The sequence below is a fragment of the Vanellus vanellus genome, assembly GCF_965231255.1.
Source record: "Vanellus vanellus genome assembly, chromosome: 4".
Taxonomy (NCBI): Eukaryota; Metazoa; Chordata; class Aves; order Charadriiformes; family Charadriidae; genus Vanellus; species Vanellus vanellus.
Genome location: NC_138909.1, coordinates 31,771,140 through 31,790,597, shown reverse-complemented (window position 1 = coordinate 31,790,597; position 19,458 = coordinate 31,771,140). Strand labels below are relative to the sequence as shown.

Genomic DNA, 19,458 nt, shown 5'->3' with positions numbered 1-19,458 from the left:
TAAAATGCACGTACTTTGCTGTAAAAAAGCAGTAGGTACGAGTGGGATGGTGGCAGCCTGACTTTGCTCACCCTTCCTCACCAAATTACAAGCTCGCTTTGGGGTCAACCTGCAGCAGAAGCCCAGGAACTGGCCTGCTCCCCTCCCAAATGCTGGCCGCAGCTTCTCAGGTGAAAGATGGTCCCTCCATGTTGTTCAGCGCCTCTCCTGATCCCTTCTGCTATCGCACTGAATCAGATTAACTTTACTTCACAACTCTCCCCACAGTCTATTAGAAACAAACCAACAGCTCTTGAGTAACACCTAATTGGATTCCCCCAGCTCTGACTGCATTAGCTGTCTGTCCAAGGCCCCTCCGACTCACTTCTTATTACCTCGGGCCTTGACGAGCCCGTGGAAAATTGTATTACGCAGCACAGGCATAAAACCGTCAGGACTTTTGAAGCTTGATCGCTATGAATGATTCCTTTCACATATTTTAAAGAGGGAAAACAAAAGGGAAATCAAGACGGGGGAAAAATATTGCTTCTAAAAGCCTGATAACACCAACACATTGACAGAGGCCAAGCTCTCCGGCCCTGTACAGACAAAACCATGCTGAAGTCACGATACACCTGCTTCAACCCTTATAATTTACTACTTTTCTTACACAGAGCGAAAGTTTCCCCCCCCAGCAGCACCTCAGCGGGCAGGCCTTGGTAGCACATAGTACTGGGGAGGAAAACGGAGCGTGCCATTTGCAGCGATGGCGATTACAGCACCAGGATAACTTGGCATAGAGTCATGCTTTCAGCTCGTTTTGCTGCAAAGAGGCATTTGGGAAGTTGCACTGGCTACGATTAAAGAAATAAACTCCACCTTTTAATAACCTCCATTCTTACATGTGCAGTTGGAGCTACATACTTCATGAGTGCATCTATTAGAGATACCATCTGTATAAATACAGGGATTTATAAAAAGAAATAGCAAGAGGGTTATCTGTCTGCTCATCTGTATGTAGTGAGTGTGTCTTTGTGTGCAAGCCAGAATTAAGTAGTGAGAGTAAGGTTATATAGTTAGAGATAGCAACAGCTTTGGTTTATTTTAGCTGTGAATTCCCAACACAAAAAGCTGCACGCAAAGAGGTGTAATAAAGCAGTATGAAAGCAGGCAGTGATTAACAGCCCAGAAGGTTCTTTTATCATTATCAACTATTTACAAAGAAGCGTTTATATGTTTCCCCATCTCTGGGGAGCTGGCACTTAGCATTAAAAATAAATGAATAACGAATGAAGCCCCGTGTACCTTATGGTCTTTTAATAATGCAAAAATCTTAGGATTCAGGATATGATACAGGTAAACAAAGGAAAAAGGACTGGTGGGTGGAAAATAGTGTGAGATCCGTATGCAAAGGACAATTTATAGTGCGTGGGGGTTAAACTGTAAAACAGCAGCTTGTTGTCAAGCTCTTCTTCTGATCAGAGAAATAACCCAGGGGGCAGGAATACAGAGAGCAGAGGGTCTAGTCACTGCTATGACTGCAGTCCTGTGAGAGCTGGAGAGGGTGAAGGAAAGCGAGAGAGCAACAAGCACCTTAAGGGCATCCTGCGTGTCATCGAGGCAGTAGACCCGGATGCTGTACTCCAGCGAAGAGCAGGACAGTGGTCCAAAGATGGCCAGTTTGAGACGCTTGGCTGCTGCTTTGGTGATTGACTGTCCCACCAAGGCATACGTGCTGAGGGTTTCTGTCAGGATATGGCAGGCCTCTGGGTCCAGCTGGATATAGCACGGGGTGGTGAAGTTTTCCTCCCCGACCACCACCACATCCTAAGGGAGAAAGAGGCCAAGTTAGAACTCCCGATGCCTCAGAGGTGCACTCCTTTGAGACAGCAATGTCCCTTTCAAGCTTGGATGATGTACAAAGTCCTTGCTGTTTGCACCTTAGATTAATCAAGATTTAAAATTCCTGCTTCTGGCTTTTCTCCTGCGTAGGCACGGGGAGCGGATGATTTCTCTGGGTGCTGGGGGTGGTGATGATGATGGCAGAAACCTCCTCCTGTCCTCACTCCCCTAAGACTTGTAACTCTTTCCTCTGGGGCCTGCAGCAGCTTTTAAAGCCCTGGGCAGAGTTAGGCAAATAAGGAAAATATCACCAATACTTTATTGAAAAAGATATTAAGGAACTAATCATTCGGTGACCATGATTTAACATCAGTAGTCACAGGCATATTGAAGAAATAACTGCCCTTCACTTCCTAAGCATGACAATAAGGAGTTATAAAAACGCAAGGAAGGGAAGTAACCTCTACGATGGCCGAATGCCATATCTACATGAAATATCACCTGCTACTTCTTTGGAGTAATCCTCCATGACGAGACTGCAGGGTGACAAAAAAAAATACATTCAGCTCAAATGCAGACAACCTCCCCACCCTGTGCGCAAAGGAAAACAGCTCCCCTGCTAATGTCTCCATTCAATCCTACCGGTAATATCCTGCACACAACACAAGGTGCTTTGAATTGCTTTGAGACAGAGCAGAAGCAAAAAGGCAGCAGCAGATGATGGCCACCTCTTGGAAAGCCACCATGGGCCACATGATGCTCGGCACAACTCATCTGTTTCACCCCTGCTGCCTGCAGGTCTGCAGTACAATGTACACATCTGGGCACTGGGCAGTGTGGGCTCTATTCAAATTTGGTGTTAAGCTCGGGCCTCCCTGGTCTCGGGAAAGTCAAACATGCCAGGTTTCCAAGGGTGGCACAACCCTTCTGGAGGGCAAGGTGCTGCAGCGCTGATTGCACCTCCCCTACAGCCACGGCAGCAACTGGCTCTGGCAGGAGGTGCTGGTCCTGAGTGATGCCGCAGGGGTGTGCGTGCATGCATGTGTGTGTGCGTGCATGCATGTGTATGCAGGTGTGTGTGCACGTGTGGGGCTCAGTCTGGAGGAGCTGCTCCAGAACTGAGTGGAGGAAGAAGATGGTGGCGCGATGGCCAGGTACTGTGTGGACACTGCGGAGGCTGTGCTGGCACCAGAGCATGTGGACGGCTGGTGGAGCAACCACTCTGTCAAGGGCAGGAGGATGGGGGACAGAATGAAGAGGTGCCAGTAACACACAGACATGAATAAGGAACATACATGCGGTGCCAAGAGTCAGGCTGGTGGGGTGCAGATTAGTTGGCGAGACAGACCCGTGTTCACCGCACGCTGCCTCCCGGTGTGAGGACGAGCTGGTGCCACAGGCAGGGGACAAAAGCAAGAGCCTTGAGAAGGCAATGCCGGACACAGAGCTCTTGTTGCCATCAGCCCAACTGCCTTCAAAAACCACCCTGCCCTCATTAAACCTACCGGTAGCAGAAGGTGCCCCTGCCAAATTAATTATGTGAGACCAAACTGGCGGCAGCAGGTACCTAGGAGCACAGAGCTGGAGAGGAAGGCTCTGCCAGGACGGCCCAGCCTTGCTGAAAGCATCACTTTATGCTCCAGTTACAGTGGAAGATCCTTCTGCCACCCTGCCCCAGGACATCCTCCTGCTGCACTACTGGCAAGGACCCACCTCAGGCTGCGGCCAAGTCTGCACTGCCCAGCACCACGCGTGTAGCTCCCGAGTTAACTGGGTGCAGAGTTGGATCCCGGCTACATGAACTGAATCAAAGTGATGCTCCACCAACAGGTTAGGAAGGAAAAAGAAAAGAAAAGTAAGACCTATACATTTTTTTAACCTGGCCAATGCCTTGATGCTGAAGCAGGAGTCAATTCGTAGCTTATTTTCACTTTCTTGAAAATGGACTATAAACCAGGGGAGTTCAAACTAGTCCATAAAAAACCTTTTTCACTTCTAGAACTGAGTCAGAAATTATTTTCAGCCATTGTTTTTTACTTTGCCTGTTCTCTTCCTTCTCTCCCCACGACTTCGGCACAGTATCCTGCCATGACCGAAAGCTCAAGGGTCAAAATCCTGTGATGAAGGCTATTTCATGGAAAACAGCCAGAACCAGGAGGCACCAAACCGGCCCAAGACAGCATCTCTGTGTAGGCACTGGAATACCTGCTGGACTCCTGCCTGCCCGCAGTGGCCACGCATCTCACACAGAAAACCTGAGATCCAGGCATCCTGGTTTGGAAAGGCAGCTGAAGGATTAGCAGAGAGCCCCACACGCAAATCAGCGCGCAGGCTGGAGCTCCGGAGCCTCACCTCCCACGGCCCCTGGGCAGCCTGGTGCTTCAGCTGGATCTGCCAGTCCTCCGTGTTCGGTTCTGCGCAGTGGTGCATGGTTAAAATGACGGGTCGTGTTAGCAGGGCTCCTGGCGGGCCGCAGCTCACCACCGGCGTCAGCAGGGTTTGGCTGTCTTCTACAGGCGGTCTGACAATGGGACAGAAAGATGGGTAGGTTAAGCGAGTTGGAAAAAGGCAAAAAGGTACATTCAGGTATAAAAAAAATATTAAAAATCATTCTCTTAAAATAAAAAGATTGTGCAAGCAAAGAATGGCTGGGTTTGTTTTTTGTTTTGTTTTGTTGTTTTTTTTTCTTTTCCCAAATCCCCAAATGTTTGGGTTTTTTTGCCAAATATCACTCATTTGTCAAAATGCAGGTTTAGGTGGCAGCAAATTATAGACCACACTTGCTGGGCACCCCCCACTCTTAAGAGTCCTTGCAGACCATATGCAGAGGCTTCATTTCACCCACTGCCGAAATGCAGTCACTGCTGCATTTGGCAGTTGTTTAGCAGCATATGAAAATAAGCAGTGGCTCTTGCAAGCACCATGTGCGAGAATTATTTACTGTCTGGACAGAGAAAATTGAAGAACAAAGGAAGGGAATGAACTGATGAGCACGTCTGAAGCCTCATAAGTGGTATACAGCACGTGGGTTTGGTTCAGAGCCATCACCAAACCCACTGATACTCCATTTTACTTAAAAGGCATTCAGATCTTCTAGAATGGCTTTTGCAAATACGCCTGCGGGGGGCAGGTGTCACTGGCAGTGGGGGAGAAAGGGTGAAGGGATGGTAAGGAATAGCTCAGAGGGCAAAACACATTCGCAAAGCCTGAGATTTCTAGTGATAACTCGGAGCTCTTCAGTTAAAAACATGGATATTGTCCAGCGCGCCTGCGGCCAGTCACTAGGAATGGGTGGTACGGGAAATCATATAAATCTATAGGATACATTGCATACACAGGAGTCTGTAAACAAGTGTGTGTGTGTGTGTGTCGGCATGTATATGCATGTGTGCGCATCTGTAAGCTATCCCAGACCAACTGCTGAGGAGCTTAAAATCAGAGGAAGCATGACTGACTTTAACTATCCCGACATCTGGTGTATGACAAATACAGCCGAATGTGCCTCATCAACTGCCTCCCTAAATAATACAGAGGACAAATTCATGATCCAGAAACCAGCAAGCAGGAGATTAAAAGTGTTCAATGTGATCTGCACTTAAACTCCAGACCCGCCCACGGGACCTCCCATCTTCTGCTCCGACTAAGGGTTCAATCCCATGTTGCATTTACAAATACTTGTATTTACATCTGTATTGGTCTTAGTGGAATTAGTTGAGACATTAGATACTGTTTATTTCTGCAAGTCTTCACCTTTACCAAAAGAAAGAGTAAAAAAAAGTACCCGTAATCTTAGATAACATTTTCAAGGAGGCCAAATCAGGACAGACGCTGTTTGGATATCCAATTTACTGCACCTATTCTGGCTATTGAAAAGATATGTCCACAGGCATATCCTAATTTTACCCACCTTAATTGTCCCTGTATAACCCATTAATCCCACAGAAAATGAAAGACAAACTTTTGAGAAATCCTTTTTCAAAGTGGGATGAAGGCACTTTTGAAAAGTGTCTCTTGTTGCTACAAATGTTGTGGGAGGTTTTTATAACATTTGAGAAAAAAAAAAGGTCTGGTATGGAAAAATTTAAATCTATGCAAATCAGTAAATCCAGATGATATGCATCTGTGGAAATTAACTGATGAGTTTACTAAATGACTTAACAATTGTTTCTGAAAAGCCGTGGACTGGAAATAAACAGCTGCGATAGCTGCCTTTCAAAAAAGATGTAAAATATAACAATCTGGACAGCTATCACGTATTATGTCGGTTATTTTAGCCTAACAAACAATACACAAAAGAAATGAAACACTAGCGGATAGAGTACCTAGTCCAGTTCCCCTTGCATGCTGCAGGGATCTCTGGATTCAGATTAAGATGATCAGGGATCACTCTGTCACAAGACTGAACTGAATACATCACTGGGCAGTTTTTGACTAAAATGTTGCTTCTTTTTCAGATTCATTTACTTCATTTTTTTTTTTTTTCATAAGAAGCAACAAGAAGCTTAAAAAACACTCACAATGTGGTGGTTGTTTTTAAAGGTCATCTATCCTGTGCATTAATGGATATTTGAACACTCTCCTACAGTCTAATTCAAGAAATTTCAAAAAAAACATCATGTCTTATGAGAAAGACCTTTCAAAATTACAATATTTGTCTGGAAAGCTACAGATATGACAAGCCATAGGCTTAATCATCTGGTTAACCTAACTTCATCTAAAAGACTACTGACCCATGAAGAAGGAAGGAAGGAAAAAAATACAAGTTATCATAGTTTTTTGGACTGAATTACAAAAACCAGCAGTCAAAAAGAATATAGGAGGGAATATATCATGATTGCTGTAAAAAAATTCATACAGTGTCTTTTAGGTGAAAAATGAGTTAAAATCAACAAGAACCTGAGCACTGATGCATGCAGTTAAAAAAAGCCAAAAGGTCATTAAAATAATATGGTACTGATAAATCATACAGCCTAAAGTTGTCTCAAAGTAAAATTAAGTTTAGTCACTGCTCCGTGACAAAATTTTGTTAGCTGTTAAATTTTAAGACTCTGATGGAGGGCATGATTCTGCACTGCAACATTTTATGTCCGATTAGCACAAGTATAAAAAATGATGCAGAACACGAAGTCAGGAGGCGCTCCAGACCGCGCAGTCAGCGAGTGAGATGGGAAGCGGATAAAAGCATGCAAAGGAATTGCAAAAAATAGAAAGGTTTAGTATTTTTTCCCCCAAGTTGGTAAACAGCATCTTTGTCACCAGACTTAAGAGATTTATTGCCAAGTGGATGAGATATGCATGCTCCTGATCTGGATGCGTATGATACAGGATGCTCTGATGAGTGAAGAGCAGAAAAACGGGCCAACTGTGAGGGTGGTTGACTTTGCAGTCCCCAACTGCCAACCAGACACACATGTGAGTCTGGCACCACAAAGTTATGGAACACTGCTGGTCCCAATGACTCTCCTCCACCATCCACCTCATGCAGATGCTGACCCACCTCAGCTCTCCACCACTTTCGGGGCTGGAAGTGACCTAACTACTTTAAGCCTTTGAAAACTGAGATATAATGAGTTGCAGAGAAGTTCTCAAGTGGTGTGAAACAAGGGTCAGTGTCACTGAAGAGGTGAAATCCCAGCTCTATTGAAGTCGATGTTAAACCTCTCCCTGACTACTATGAGGTCGGGGTTTCTACTCACAATGTGGAAGGCAATGTAAATAGCAACACAATCATTAAATTTACAGATAACAGTAAATAAGGAATTATTGTGAGTAACAATGAGAGCCAGAAAATAATGCAAAAGATCCAGAGAGGGTAAAAATATGGGTAGGAAATAATATCCTATTAATTTTACAGCAGCTCACACTTCCAGAGCACAACAAGTTCCAAACATAGTTATTTAGTAGCAAAGAAAAGCAGTAAAAATCAAAAAGATCTCAGGTGAGCTTACTGCAACACAGCAGGCATCATCTTGTTATGTGACACAGCGGTAAAAAGCAAATCTGATTTCTGGGGCTGTATGGGACAAGGCATGTCAGAGCATGCTGAGGCGATATTCCCTTTCCTATCCAGCTCTAACGTGACTGCAGGTAGCAGGGTGTTTAGGGACCACAGCGAGATCTCGAAAATAAACACCTGAAACCCGGAGGAATGAGGCTAAACTATGCCACGGCACATAGAGCAGAGAGGTACCCTATGACAACTGACAGGAAAAAGAAACAAAAATCTCTTGACAGATCTTTTCTTGTTTCTCACTGTTTCTAATTTCCATTTTAAAACAAAAGGATTATGCCTTACTATAAGCTAATGAGAACAGAAACAGATGCAGTAGACAAGATATATTATACAAGAGATATTAATCTTTCTGCTTCAAGGCATAAACCCAACACTAATTGATGGGATTAGTAAACAACAAATTCCCCTGAAGACAGGTTATTGTGTAGTCATTCATTACGAGCAGTTTTCTACCTTCTCTTGGAGCAGGTGATGCAGCACCAGCAAAGCCAGGATCCTGGCCAAGACAAGTGCCTGTTGTAATCAAGTATTGCGATCCCGGTGTTATAGATGGCAGGAGATTCAGCACAGAGACAGGGGAGCACATACAGCAAGGGGCTTATCTCCTCTCACGCAGAAAGATCTTTGAGCAGACATCTTCAAAACTGTGGGCCAGAACCTACTTTTAGGCTGTTATCCAAAAAAGAACCCCAAACCACCTGTGCTTCACTTTAGGCTTGCAGGAGTCTTGGGACAACTGATTAGGTGGGACTGGGCATTCAGCTGTGCTAGTATGACTCTGAAGTCACTTCACTGATGGCAAAAGAGATGTTTTTGTTTTACAAAGATCTGACTGAGACTAAATTTCAATCACCTGTTTAGCATTGCTATTAACAGGCACTAACAGCAACTGAAAGGTCTTCAGATATTTTTAGATGTTGTCCCATCCCACACCGCTTATCAAGAACAGTCACCTTTTATTTAAAAGCAAACAAACTTTTATTCGCTATATCTGGTCCCTTCACAATCAAATTTGTGTTTCTAATGGGATTACTCATTCCAAACTGTCTCCCTGTTAATAAGCCAGACCATATTCATTAAGGTAGCTGTCAGACAGCAGATGTGAGCACAACTAGAGAAATCTCTGCTCCTCAGCGGGCCTGCATTGTGCTCCCTGGCACCGTGTGGAGATGTTACAGGCAATCACAGCAGCTCAGGAAGCACAGGACGGAGCAGGGAGAGAGGAATGGCCAACTCATAGCAACAGATGGCAACCCTTCTACACAGCTTAGCCGAAAGTCCGAGGGAAGACGTTTTATTTCTCCTTTCATTGCTGGGGCTTTATTTTTAGTATGTGTTCCTTCTTAAGTTTCAAACTTAACATTCTTAACTGACCCCGGTTCTTCTGCTAGTCCATCTTTAGAAGGAAAATGATCTGAAAAGTTTTCCTACCCTTTTGCTCAGGCATTCGTCTTTTTTATTTTGAATTTTCAATTATAATGACTGACACTTCATGAAATTGTCTTCTAGAGTTGCAAAGTAATTTTGTTTATGCAATTGAGATACAGAAGGAAGATGGAGAAACGAGATGTGGAAGACGTCAATTTCTTTTATTTCACATCACTAAGCTTAGAGTTCACTGGAGAAAAACGCAACATTGCTCCTTGGATCAAACTCATTGATCAGCTGCGTGACTTTAATATAAAGTCTACACATACACTGTGAAGCCACTGATCCAAAGCCTGACAAGGCTCACCCAACTATTCTCTCTTTTAAGGTAGCTAATTTGTAAGTTGCACAATTTATATGTGTCTTCTATCAAGATCTTCAGGAGCACTGCTTGCTCCGTTTTTCAGGGTTGTCACATTTCATGGGCATGGCGACATCCACTCTCATTTGCATCATCTCCTGTGTGATGGATTATACAGGAGTGTCCTTCACTGTGCCATATTTAGTGCAGCTCTTGCCTCTGATTAGAATATGCAAGAGTGGCTCCACCTAAAGCTGTGCAAGCTCGGCAGGGGTTCACGCAGGAACACGGGAACTGCCATACGAGATCAAACCAGTGGTCCATCAAGGCCCAGACCCCGTCTAGCACTGACCAGAGCCAGATGTTTCCAAAGGAAGCACACAGCTCCACTAATTTAGCTCACAGCTATATTTGTTTTTGAACCTGAGGCAGTCAAGAAAATCCTGAAGGTTGGAGGTTTATACTCATGCTATATAATCCTTAATCGTGTAAGACCTAGGCTCTCACAGGCGCTCATGGGAACAGGCTCTTGCCAGGTACTGGTCTCACAACGCTGTGTTTATTTTATAGGTGAAACCACAACTCAAGAAGGCACACCTGCTTGCAAATCTCAGAGTTGGTGATACTTCCCCAGGCTAAGGGAGCGAGCACCTGATCACCACTGAAAAAGCCAACGAGCTTCAAGACAGAAAGACAGAAACCTGTTTGAGAGTTGTAAAATACTCTTGTAGGCTTGTCATTTTTTCAGTTTTCTCTCTCTCTCTCTCTCGATATATACACACGCACATATACCGTGTACAAACACACACACGCATTATACACATCGATATCCTTTTCCCCACTGTAGCCACTTCATAAAGCACATGGCGCTCGCCGTGAGGTCAACACGCCAGCCAGGGATCAGAGCCTGGTAGCTGCTTGCCGTCCATCCTGCCCCCGGTGACAGGCAGAATGAGGATGCGCTTGCAGTGCAGGAGCAGGAAAACCAGCCTGCTGGAATATTAGTTTAGGAAAAGAGAAAACCTGCTGTGCCACAAGCACGCTAACACACTTAGAGAAAACAACTGCCTCCAAGTGGTGTTTATTGCAAGCCATCAGAACCCCAATTCACTGCAGGAGGATAATGCTTTTAGGGTGACCCTCCTGCTCTCGCATGCTTTGATGGCGATGAAATGGCATAAATAGTGTGTCTCGGAAAGCTCTCTTAACCTATCTGCAAGGCAACACAAAGAGTGATATTACTGGGTTGTGAAGTCTCTCAGATTTCTGTACTACAGGTTTCAGAGACTAACTGGGGTAATGTATTAGGAAAACAAAGGAAGGAAAAGAAAAGGGGAATTTGCAGGAATTACAGGAGGGAGAACAGATTTCCTGTTTCAGCTTGACTGTTCAGAAGTAGTTTCATATTTCTACAAACAAAGTGTGAGCTAAATCTTAAGTTGCTGGAAATACGTGAGCTGTAATGGCGAGCCGCTCCGTTGCTTGCACTGCTTCTATTTAGGGTAGTGCTATGGGGACCGCATTCTTGCCTCAGTGGTGGCTGTACATCAAGAGAAAGAGCCTGCCTTCATTTCTGATTTTAACACCCATTTTATAGTTTCCTATATGTCCCCTTCCAACCTACATCAACACACGACAGGACTTTTCAACCCATACACATTTAGACAGTGCACATGAAAAGAAATATAGGGTCTCACAGGGTGTATTGAACACACTGCAGTTACCGCTTGGCCACAAAAGCAAATGTCTGCAGCTAGTCCTTACTGTGGACTACCACTCTCTGCTGGAGTGCTGTAAGAGTGCAGCCATGGACTTAAAAAATAATTATGCGGCAGACAAACTTGTGGTACCCATATGACTCCAGTTATATGAAGCAACATCTGTGGCCCACGCAGTCAGAAAAAAGAGGTTTTGACGGAGCTGCAGCTCTGCTACGGAAAGTGAAGTGTCTGGTAACACAGTCCTGCAGCAGGAGACCATTACAGCTGTGTGAGGGGTGCCACCCACCCCCTTCTGCTCCTGGGCACCTGGGAAAAGGGAGCAGGTAACAGGGGAGGATGTTAGTCCTGCAGTGTTTAAGCCCCTTCCAGTGACTATTTGGTTCCGAGTGATCTAAAAAACACCTGATGAGCTCCATTTTACATGTCCTAGAAGTGGTTGGTTTCCACGAGTATGAATAGGGGGGGCTGAAAAGCTGCCATAAATCAAATAAGCAGCTGGGGTCTGTGTGCTCAGGATTACCACCACGATGGGATGAGCCCTGCTGTCCCGATGGCCAAGGCAGCCCGCCCTCTCCTCTCCTCTCCTCTCCTCTCCTCTCCTCTCCTCTCCTCTCCTCTCCTCTCCTCTCCTCTCCTCTCCTCTCCTCTCCTCTCCTCTCCTCTCCTCTCCTCTCCTCTCCTCTCCTCTCCTCTCCTCTCCTCTCCTCTCCTCTCCTCAGACATGACTTCTCAAAGTCTTCATTGCAAGTGAGGATTCCCACCTTTCCTTTCGCTTCAGCAGGCGTACTTCAGCACACTGTCTCGGTTTGGCAGAGCACAGCTCCAAGCACGCTTTTTCCACCAGAGGTTAACCTATCCTTCTATCCTCTGTGTGACCTGCTGAGTAACAGCTATCACAAAGCATGCAGAAGAGGCTTTATGAGCCTCAAAGAAAATAAATCAGACTAGCATGTGACATTGGCTGTCCACAGCTGCAAGAATAAGGAGGCAGGGATTCCCTCCGTAACTGGCTGGAAAGAAAATAATTGCACATATAGCTCTTCCTCGGAATGAATTTTTTTTTTTTTTTTAAGAATTAGATATTTTAAAAAGGGACATTTGGAGGCAAGCTGAAGAACAGGGGATGCCCTCTGTTTTTTTTTTTTTTTTTTCCTTCTGCAGAAAAGAGTCCTTCTTCAATGCTGTGTATAAGTGTCTTTAAAAGACAGCCAAAAAGTAATAGTAATACAATCAATACTAGATATGAACAGAGACACTTTTTATGTAGCTGCAATTAGCTATTTTCAAAGAGCAGGCGATGAATAATGTATGCAAAAGGGTGGGTGGAAGGGTTACTTATTTTTTCTTTAAGCAGATTATTTTAGCACGGGTGAAAGACTACCAAGCTAAAGAATAGTGTTCAATATCACACAGTGTATAAACAGCTGTGGCTTAGCACATAATAAAAGCCATTAAGGGGCTGAGCCAAAAAAATGTATCTAGCTATGAGGAGGGGAAAGAGGCAAAGTACCGTGTAATGATTGCTTAGATTCACATTTGCCATTCAGCCTTTGTGCACACGAGTCCATTCCTCAGGCTAAGATCTCACCTTTCTCTTCATTAGGTTTACCTAAACTGCTTCAAACGGTATCTCGGTGTTTTGTGGAAACTCTTTTTTTTATACCAAGGCTGCCCGATCAGTCAGTAGATATTAAGATCTAGAATATGAAGTGGCCACATGTGCCGATAACAGGTGAGAACAGGGGTCATCCCAACACGGGCTCTGGGTGGCCCTCGGCGTGCTGTGCCTGGGGCTAAGCAAGACAACTACTTGCTTACTTCTACCTTAGACCGAGGAGGGGTGGAGGACACCAAAACCTTTGGCTCCATCCTCTTCACTGCATGCACTAGCAAAGCCCATGAAGGGTAAAATAAAAATTCACCTTCCTTATAACAGGAGAGGAGATTTTCCAAGCCAGGTGCTCAGGTACCTGTCCCTCTGCTGAGCCGATTTGTCACCTTGCCCCTCCACTCCCGCAGCACAGGTCTTTATTAGGAAGTTACCTCACACCTTCTTTGCCGCACCGAACTCACGCTGGCACATTTTCCTCGCTTCTGGCTATGATTCAGCATCCCCCCAGCCTGAGGGCTTGCTGCAGAGTGCGACTCTTGGTTGGAAAAGCAAAAGCCTGAGCTGGTTTTGTGGCAAAGTTTATCCTCGGCTTTGCTCGCGTTCAGCTCCAAGTCAGCAAATAGCTTCAAGGCAGTAGGCTTTGCATAAGCGTCTTTAGTTACTACATTTTTCCCCTCTGTTAATGCACAAGCCAATAAAGGCAGTCGTTTACCTCATGTTCTCCTTCCTATGAACTGTCACATACATTTCGTAGACTCTTCCTTGTGGAACGGCCCCCGCTGGGATCAGCAGGCTTACTCCTGCAGAACAGAAGAGACACAAAAGGCAAAATGGTGAAAAAAAACCAAGAGGGAAGCGGGCCTGCCAAGAGTAGTGACAGGAGAGGCAGAAGATGAAGCCTGCAACGCCAGATTTTCACCCAACCTCACCAGCAGGCTCCACATGACCTCAGCAACTCGTGAGAAAAAGTATTTGCCGCTACCCTGGTGCCTCCAGCGGTCAGCTGGTCTGTTCTTAATGCTCTTGTGCGTCGGCACTGGAATACAGGCGTGGAGAAGATGATTTTCGTCCCTTTTATTTTATTTAAAGAGCAGACAGATGGTTACGCTGCTGCTTACCTTGTAAAATGATGGCAAAACGAACAACTCTCGCTAAAATTTCCAACAGCTGCAACGGGACATCTCTCCCTAGGCAATTCTTAATTAAAATCAGGAAAGAAAGGCAGTGGAGCACTGTCCCAGGAAGCAACAAGAACTAGTTGTTTCCTGAAAGATGGCTTCTGCGACTGGCATCCTATCTTTTAATGCACTCAGCTTCTAATTAGACTACCAGGGAGACAAAATTGGGCTTCTTGGTATTTTCAATGTGCCTAGTCCTGTAAAGTGGCTCAAAATTCGGGCATCCAACCTTGAAAAAAATGTGGGCAAATATGCTCGGTGTCCTTTTCAGTGGTGATTAGCTGCACGCTTGATTACAAGACACTTTTCTAACATTATTGCCACCTCAGAAATGTCCTGTCGTTACACGACAAACACGGCACACGAACCAGCTATTTCACTCTGCTGGACACGTCTCAGCCAGCTGTCTTTGCAGATGTGGAGTAGCTGGCAATCAGTGGCAAGGACTTTAGTACAGTTATTACTACATAGCTGAAAACAAACCTACAGGCAGATGATTTGCATATATGCATATGCACAAGAAGGGATTTATAGAAACCTTGCACTGCCCTGTCTCTTCTTTTCAGCGTACGTGGTTTGGTTACGCTGGAGACCTCCCATGTGTTGGTGTACAGGGGCTCAGTCCCACACCTGGCTTTGAAGGGAAGGGATGAGCTAGGAAAGCATTTTCCACGAACACCTTCTGACGCTTGTTCCTTTACAGGCCTGTTACAACCTCACCTGTGCGTGTTCTCAGCTCTGACAGGGCAGGCACGGTGTAAATGAAGGGCTTTGATCATATGACTAGAAGGATATACATGCCTCTAGAAGCAGCGTGGAGGCATACATGGTAGCGGTAGACAGACTGATACATTTTACAAAACTTATATTAATCATTTTAATGGGATTAGAGCAATAAATAACCATATTTTTTCTTTACAAATCTATATTAATATATGTGAACTAAACGTGACTAATAGACTTTGCTGACAACATGCAACACTGTGGCATAAGAAACCTGAGTATTAATATCTACCTTCAGCTGCTACTTAGAGAAATGTGAAATCCAGGATTGTACAGCATGAATTTTCAACATTGCTCAGCAGTCAGCACCAGATTTCTTTAAGTAGTTCAGCTTTCTCTCAAGCTCTAAAATGTAATAGCTGCTTTTGCCTGCTGTTCCACAGTAGCTCACACAGAGGAGGGCTACTGCTCACCGACCACTTTTGGCTGCTTACTGAGCAGCGTGGGGCTGCGTCCTGGAAGGACCAAACCACCTAGGTCCTGGGCCACCTAGGTGTTTTGCTTTCTCCATAACGTCAACAACAACAAAAAGATCCAGCAAAGGAGCAGGAGACAAGGGTAGGCACTGTCTCCTCGGGAAGGGCACTGTGCTGTAAAATGGCCGAGGACTGACCACATCATGTAAAGGAGGAAGGCAGAAGTGCTGTGAAACCTTGAGCTATCATGTCAGGTAGTTATGAGCTGTGCCCTGTGGTCCTACCTGGCCTCAGAGCTCCAGAGAAACCAGGCAGGGGAACTCCTGACCACCGTGTAGTCTGCATAGTCCCCACATCCAGTGTTTTATGCATTTGATTTGACCCCACTTTAGATGTTAATGTTGCTCTTCATTAGCATGGCAAACCCATGGGAACGTCTAGGTGCTGAACTTCCTTTGAACATCAGGACTTCGCTTAGGAACCAAACAGCAGTATGGCTTTCCTAAAAAACCCAGCTGTGAGAGTCAAGCTCTCCCAAGGCTGCCCAGGACCTGCCTGGATGCTCTGAAACTGCCTCCTGGTGCCTGGGTGGCTTGAAGGTGGCCCTGCAGCCTGGCCTCGTACCTTATGAGAAAGACCGAGCAGCACTTTGCAATTACATCAAAAGGCAGTCAATGCTCAGTCCCTTTCTTTCCTAGTTGTAAAAGAAGCCAACAATACCTGTAATGAGGAGAGAAATATGGGAAAAAAAAAAAACAAACAACACTCTTGAGCCTTATTTTACTTGGGTGTGTAATGTGTGCAGGAAAAAAACCTTCCAAAAATTAGTATTCTGCTGTCCTACTTCAATACCACACAGTCTGCAATGAATTGGAAGTGGAACAACCGATTTGTTTTTTAATTAATTTGTCCTTTTTATGTGTGATGACAAGATTGAGGCTTTCTGGCTTGGAGTCCCTTTTCTAGAGCTGCATGAAAGCAAGAGGTCAAGAATGCTGAATCGCACTTCACACAGGGAAGCTCTGAAGCCTCGCACGTGTCTCAGAAAGTGGCTAAGAGCCCTGCAATATTCTGTTTAAAAGGTGGCCAGGACTTTGGGAAAAGAGTATTTGAAGTACCTTGGTAGACCTGAAGGGGAGGGGGGGAACCCATCTGTTTGTTCCGAACAAAGAAAAGGCAGAATCCCAGGAGTGACGCTGCTTTTTCCTGCATAAAAGCAAGCTAATTCCACTTAAAACCACAAAGCGACCGAGCCTTTAAGTCAACGCAGCTTGCACTTACCTGAATTGGGAATTACTAGGTGACCTCCTAAAGAGTTGAAGGTCCCAAATGCAGTGCACGATGGGTCTGTCTGCCGAGCGAGGCTCTGGTTTTTCACGTTCAGGGTCTCATTCTCCAGCAGAGACTGTGTAATCTGCGGGGACAGCTTGGACGAGAAGTCAGAGAGGTCATCCTGGGGAGTTACTGCACCCGAGGTGTTATAAACCTTGATTTTCAGGTTGGGCAGTGGGTCCAGGATCGGAGAATTGGTCATTGGGATTTTATCAGAGACGTCATGCAAGGCGTAAACAGGACCCCTGTACATGGCTGCAGCGGAAGTGAGGTCTGGTGGTACCGCCAGGAGGTCTGCATTGGAGATGACAAGGAAGAACCGTATTACTTCTTTATTCTGACGACTTTCTCCTGGGAAACGATTCAGGTTTGCATTCTGCATTTTGCATTTCATACCAAAGGTTAAGATACGCAAAGTCCTTGCAGGCTGACCTTGGTCTCCTTTTCCATGCACCTCTCTAGCAAACTCCCAGGGCTTGTATTGCCCCAGTTGCTATGGAATCTCATTATCATATACAATTACAGCACGTTTCTGTTCTAAGGATTTTTCACTGGGATTATTTTTACAGGCTGCACTCAGATTTCCAGTATGACATGCTTAGCTTCAGGGCAAGATGTTTTCCATACTCAGTAGATCTAGTTTTATTAACTAATACCCCCTCCCTAAATGCTAAGTGAGAATCATTAACCAATTTATCTAATTTGCCTAATGATAGCATTCCTGAAAAAAAAGACAGAACAAACCTATAAAGTCATAGTGCCCACGACTCCCCACAGTGGGGGGATTAGTACCTGCATCACACTTTTGGGAGATTTGTTTTAAAAGTAGCCCCAGCAAGGAAAATCACAGTTCTGCTAATCTTCCACATGACAACTCTCTTGTCATCTTAACTCCTACTTTGATTTATTCTTTTTGCACACATATTGGGAAAAAAGAGGAACTCTACGGCCTAAATATGGGTCTTGAAAAAGCCAGAACTAACATTAAAGCGTTTTTTTTTCTGGCAAATGAAGTGTGGAAATAAGCTGTTATGCACCAGTGATAAAAATGCTTATTATTAAATGATGTTCTACCGCAACTTCTTCTTCTACGTTGTCTATTGAAAGTACTGTACTTCTTAAACTACTATTTATGCCTCTGAAGACAGGGCACAGTAAAAAAGGCTATTAGTGAAACAAAGGGGAGGAAGATGTGGTAGAATTACTGTACTGTAATATCACTCCCGTGATGAATCCTGCCTCCGTTGTTTCTGTCAGAGCTTTGCCTTTGATTTAAATTTGAGCTGGAGCTGTATTTCCATAAATGTCTCTGTGTTTCGCATTCACGCTATCTCTTCAGAAGTTAAATTCCTCTGCTTTATGCTCTTGAGCACATCTGAAAAACGCCGGTGTGGGTTTTGAGCACTTGACCATCAGAAACAAATGGATATAATCTTTCTCCCTTTTGTGAAGTGCCAACAAGCATCCAGCGAATATCCTTCATGCAGCCCGAGAGACCATAACCTTATAGCATCTCCCTGAATTGGTCAACATGGAGTGAAAAGACAACTAACCTTGCCTTGCAGCCTTGATGTTAACGGGCTGAAATCCCCCATTTAGCGCCGAGGAGTCGATAATATCTGACTCAAAGTCACGGTGGTTCTTGCGATACACGAACAGGGCCACAACCACGGAAATAGCCAGGCACACAATCACGGCTATGACGATCCCGACATAGAGAGCAACATCATCTGAGTCAGGAGCAGCTAGAGGGAAAGAGGCCAGGAACCTTGAAGAAAGGTGCTCCTCAAAGGGACTTTCAAGAAAACACATTCTTATTATTCTCGTTTCCTGCAGATATTTACTACCTTTTTTATAGGTTAATTTAAAATCCATTTCCAAAGCTATATAACAGGTCTGTGCCCTTTTGATGGAAAAAGATCTTTTATTTCTCTTTAACTTGTGTTCTAACTCTTTCCCTATCTGTTCATTCATCTATCTAGTACCCAGGCTTTGAACTGCGAAGCATAACACAAGTTACAGACTTAGTCTCATGGAGCAAATTCACCCTACGAAATAAAATAGTACATTTTAGTGACATAGTGTCATAATATTGGTATTTAGTGCTTCATCTGATAACAACAACAAAAAATGTTGTGGGTTTTTAAACGTCAGAAGCCTTATTTTTCAATTTAAAAAAAAATGTCAAAACCCCCCAAATGTCCATTTCCTGTGCAATACCTGAAACATCAGGATGTATCTTTGAGTTTGATTTTTTTGAACTGTAATGCATGAAGCCATTTTCCCCTTCCACCCATTTCCCTTTAAAAAAAATAAATCTAGTATAGCGGAGAATCAAACACTGAATCCTCATCACTGGCGTTAACACATCTGTATTTGGATAAAAGTCGAAGCAAGCACAAGAAATAATGTGGTAATTTACGAAAAGGAACCCAGATTTATTAGAGCTGTCTTGTGAGAAAATGGCTATGATATTTCTACTAGCTGCTTATACTATATCTTGGGCACTAATTCCAGGCTAATCTCTAGCATCATTATCGACTAGACATTTTTTTCCAAAATGTCTAAATCTATGACCAAAATTTGATGTGTTTCTATACAGTGAAGAATCCCAGTTTTAGTGATAGAGTAATGAAAACTGAAAGTGCAAAAACAAATCAGACTTTTTTAGTACCCCATTTTTGTTGGTTTCAAACATGTGAAATAATTTTTATTTTACTTTTTTGCTCCCTGCCGTTTAGCCATTTAAGCCAGGATGCCCTCCAGCACGGAGGTGAGAGCCGGCAGATGCTGAAAGGGACTGATCAGTCTCCGTAAGCTCCTAGCTATCAGACCTTCAATGTACCAGCCTCG

At 44.4% G+C, this 19,458-nt stretch overlaps 1 protein-coding gene across 2 annotated transcripts in view; it reads right to left on the bottom strand.

Moving 5' to 3' along the window:
• Window positions 1-19,458, bottom strand: part of UNC5C (unc-5 netrin receptor C) — a gene marked incomplete at both ends in the record, with an annotated part of 259,193 nt that overhangs the window by 8,382 nt on the left and 231,353 nt on the right. For both annotated transcript variants that reach the window (XM_082482034.1, XM_082482035.1), the window contains 5 exons: window positions 1,573-1,806; window positions 4,174-4,342; window positions 13,609-13,696; window positions 16,555-16,899; window positions 18,159-18,350. In XM_082482034.1, coding sequence (XP_082338160.1) covers window positions 1,573-1,806; window positions 4,174-4,342; window positions 13,609-13,696; window positions 16,555-16,899; window positions 18,159-18,350 — 1,028 coding nt within the window. The remainder of the gene's footprint in view (window positions 1-1,572; window positions 1,807-4,173; window positions 4,343-13,608; window positions 13,697-16,554; window positions 16,900-18,158; window positions 18,351-19,458) is intronic.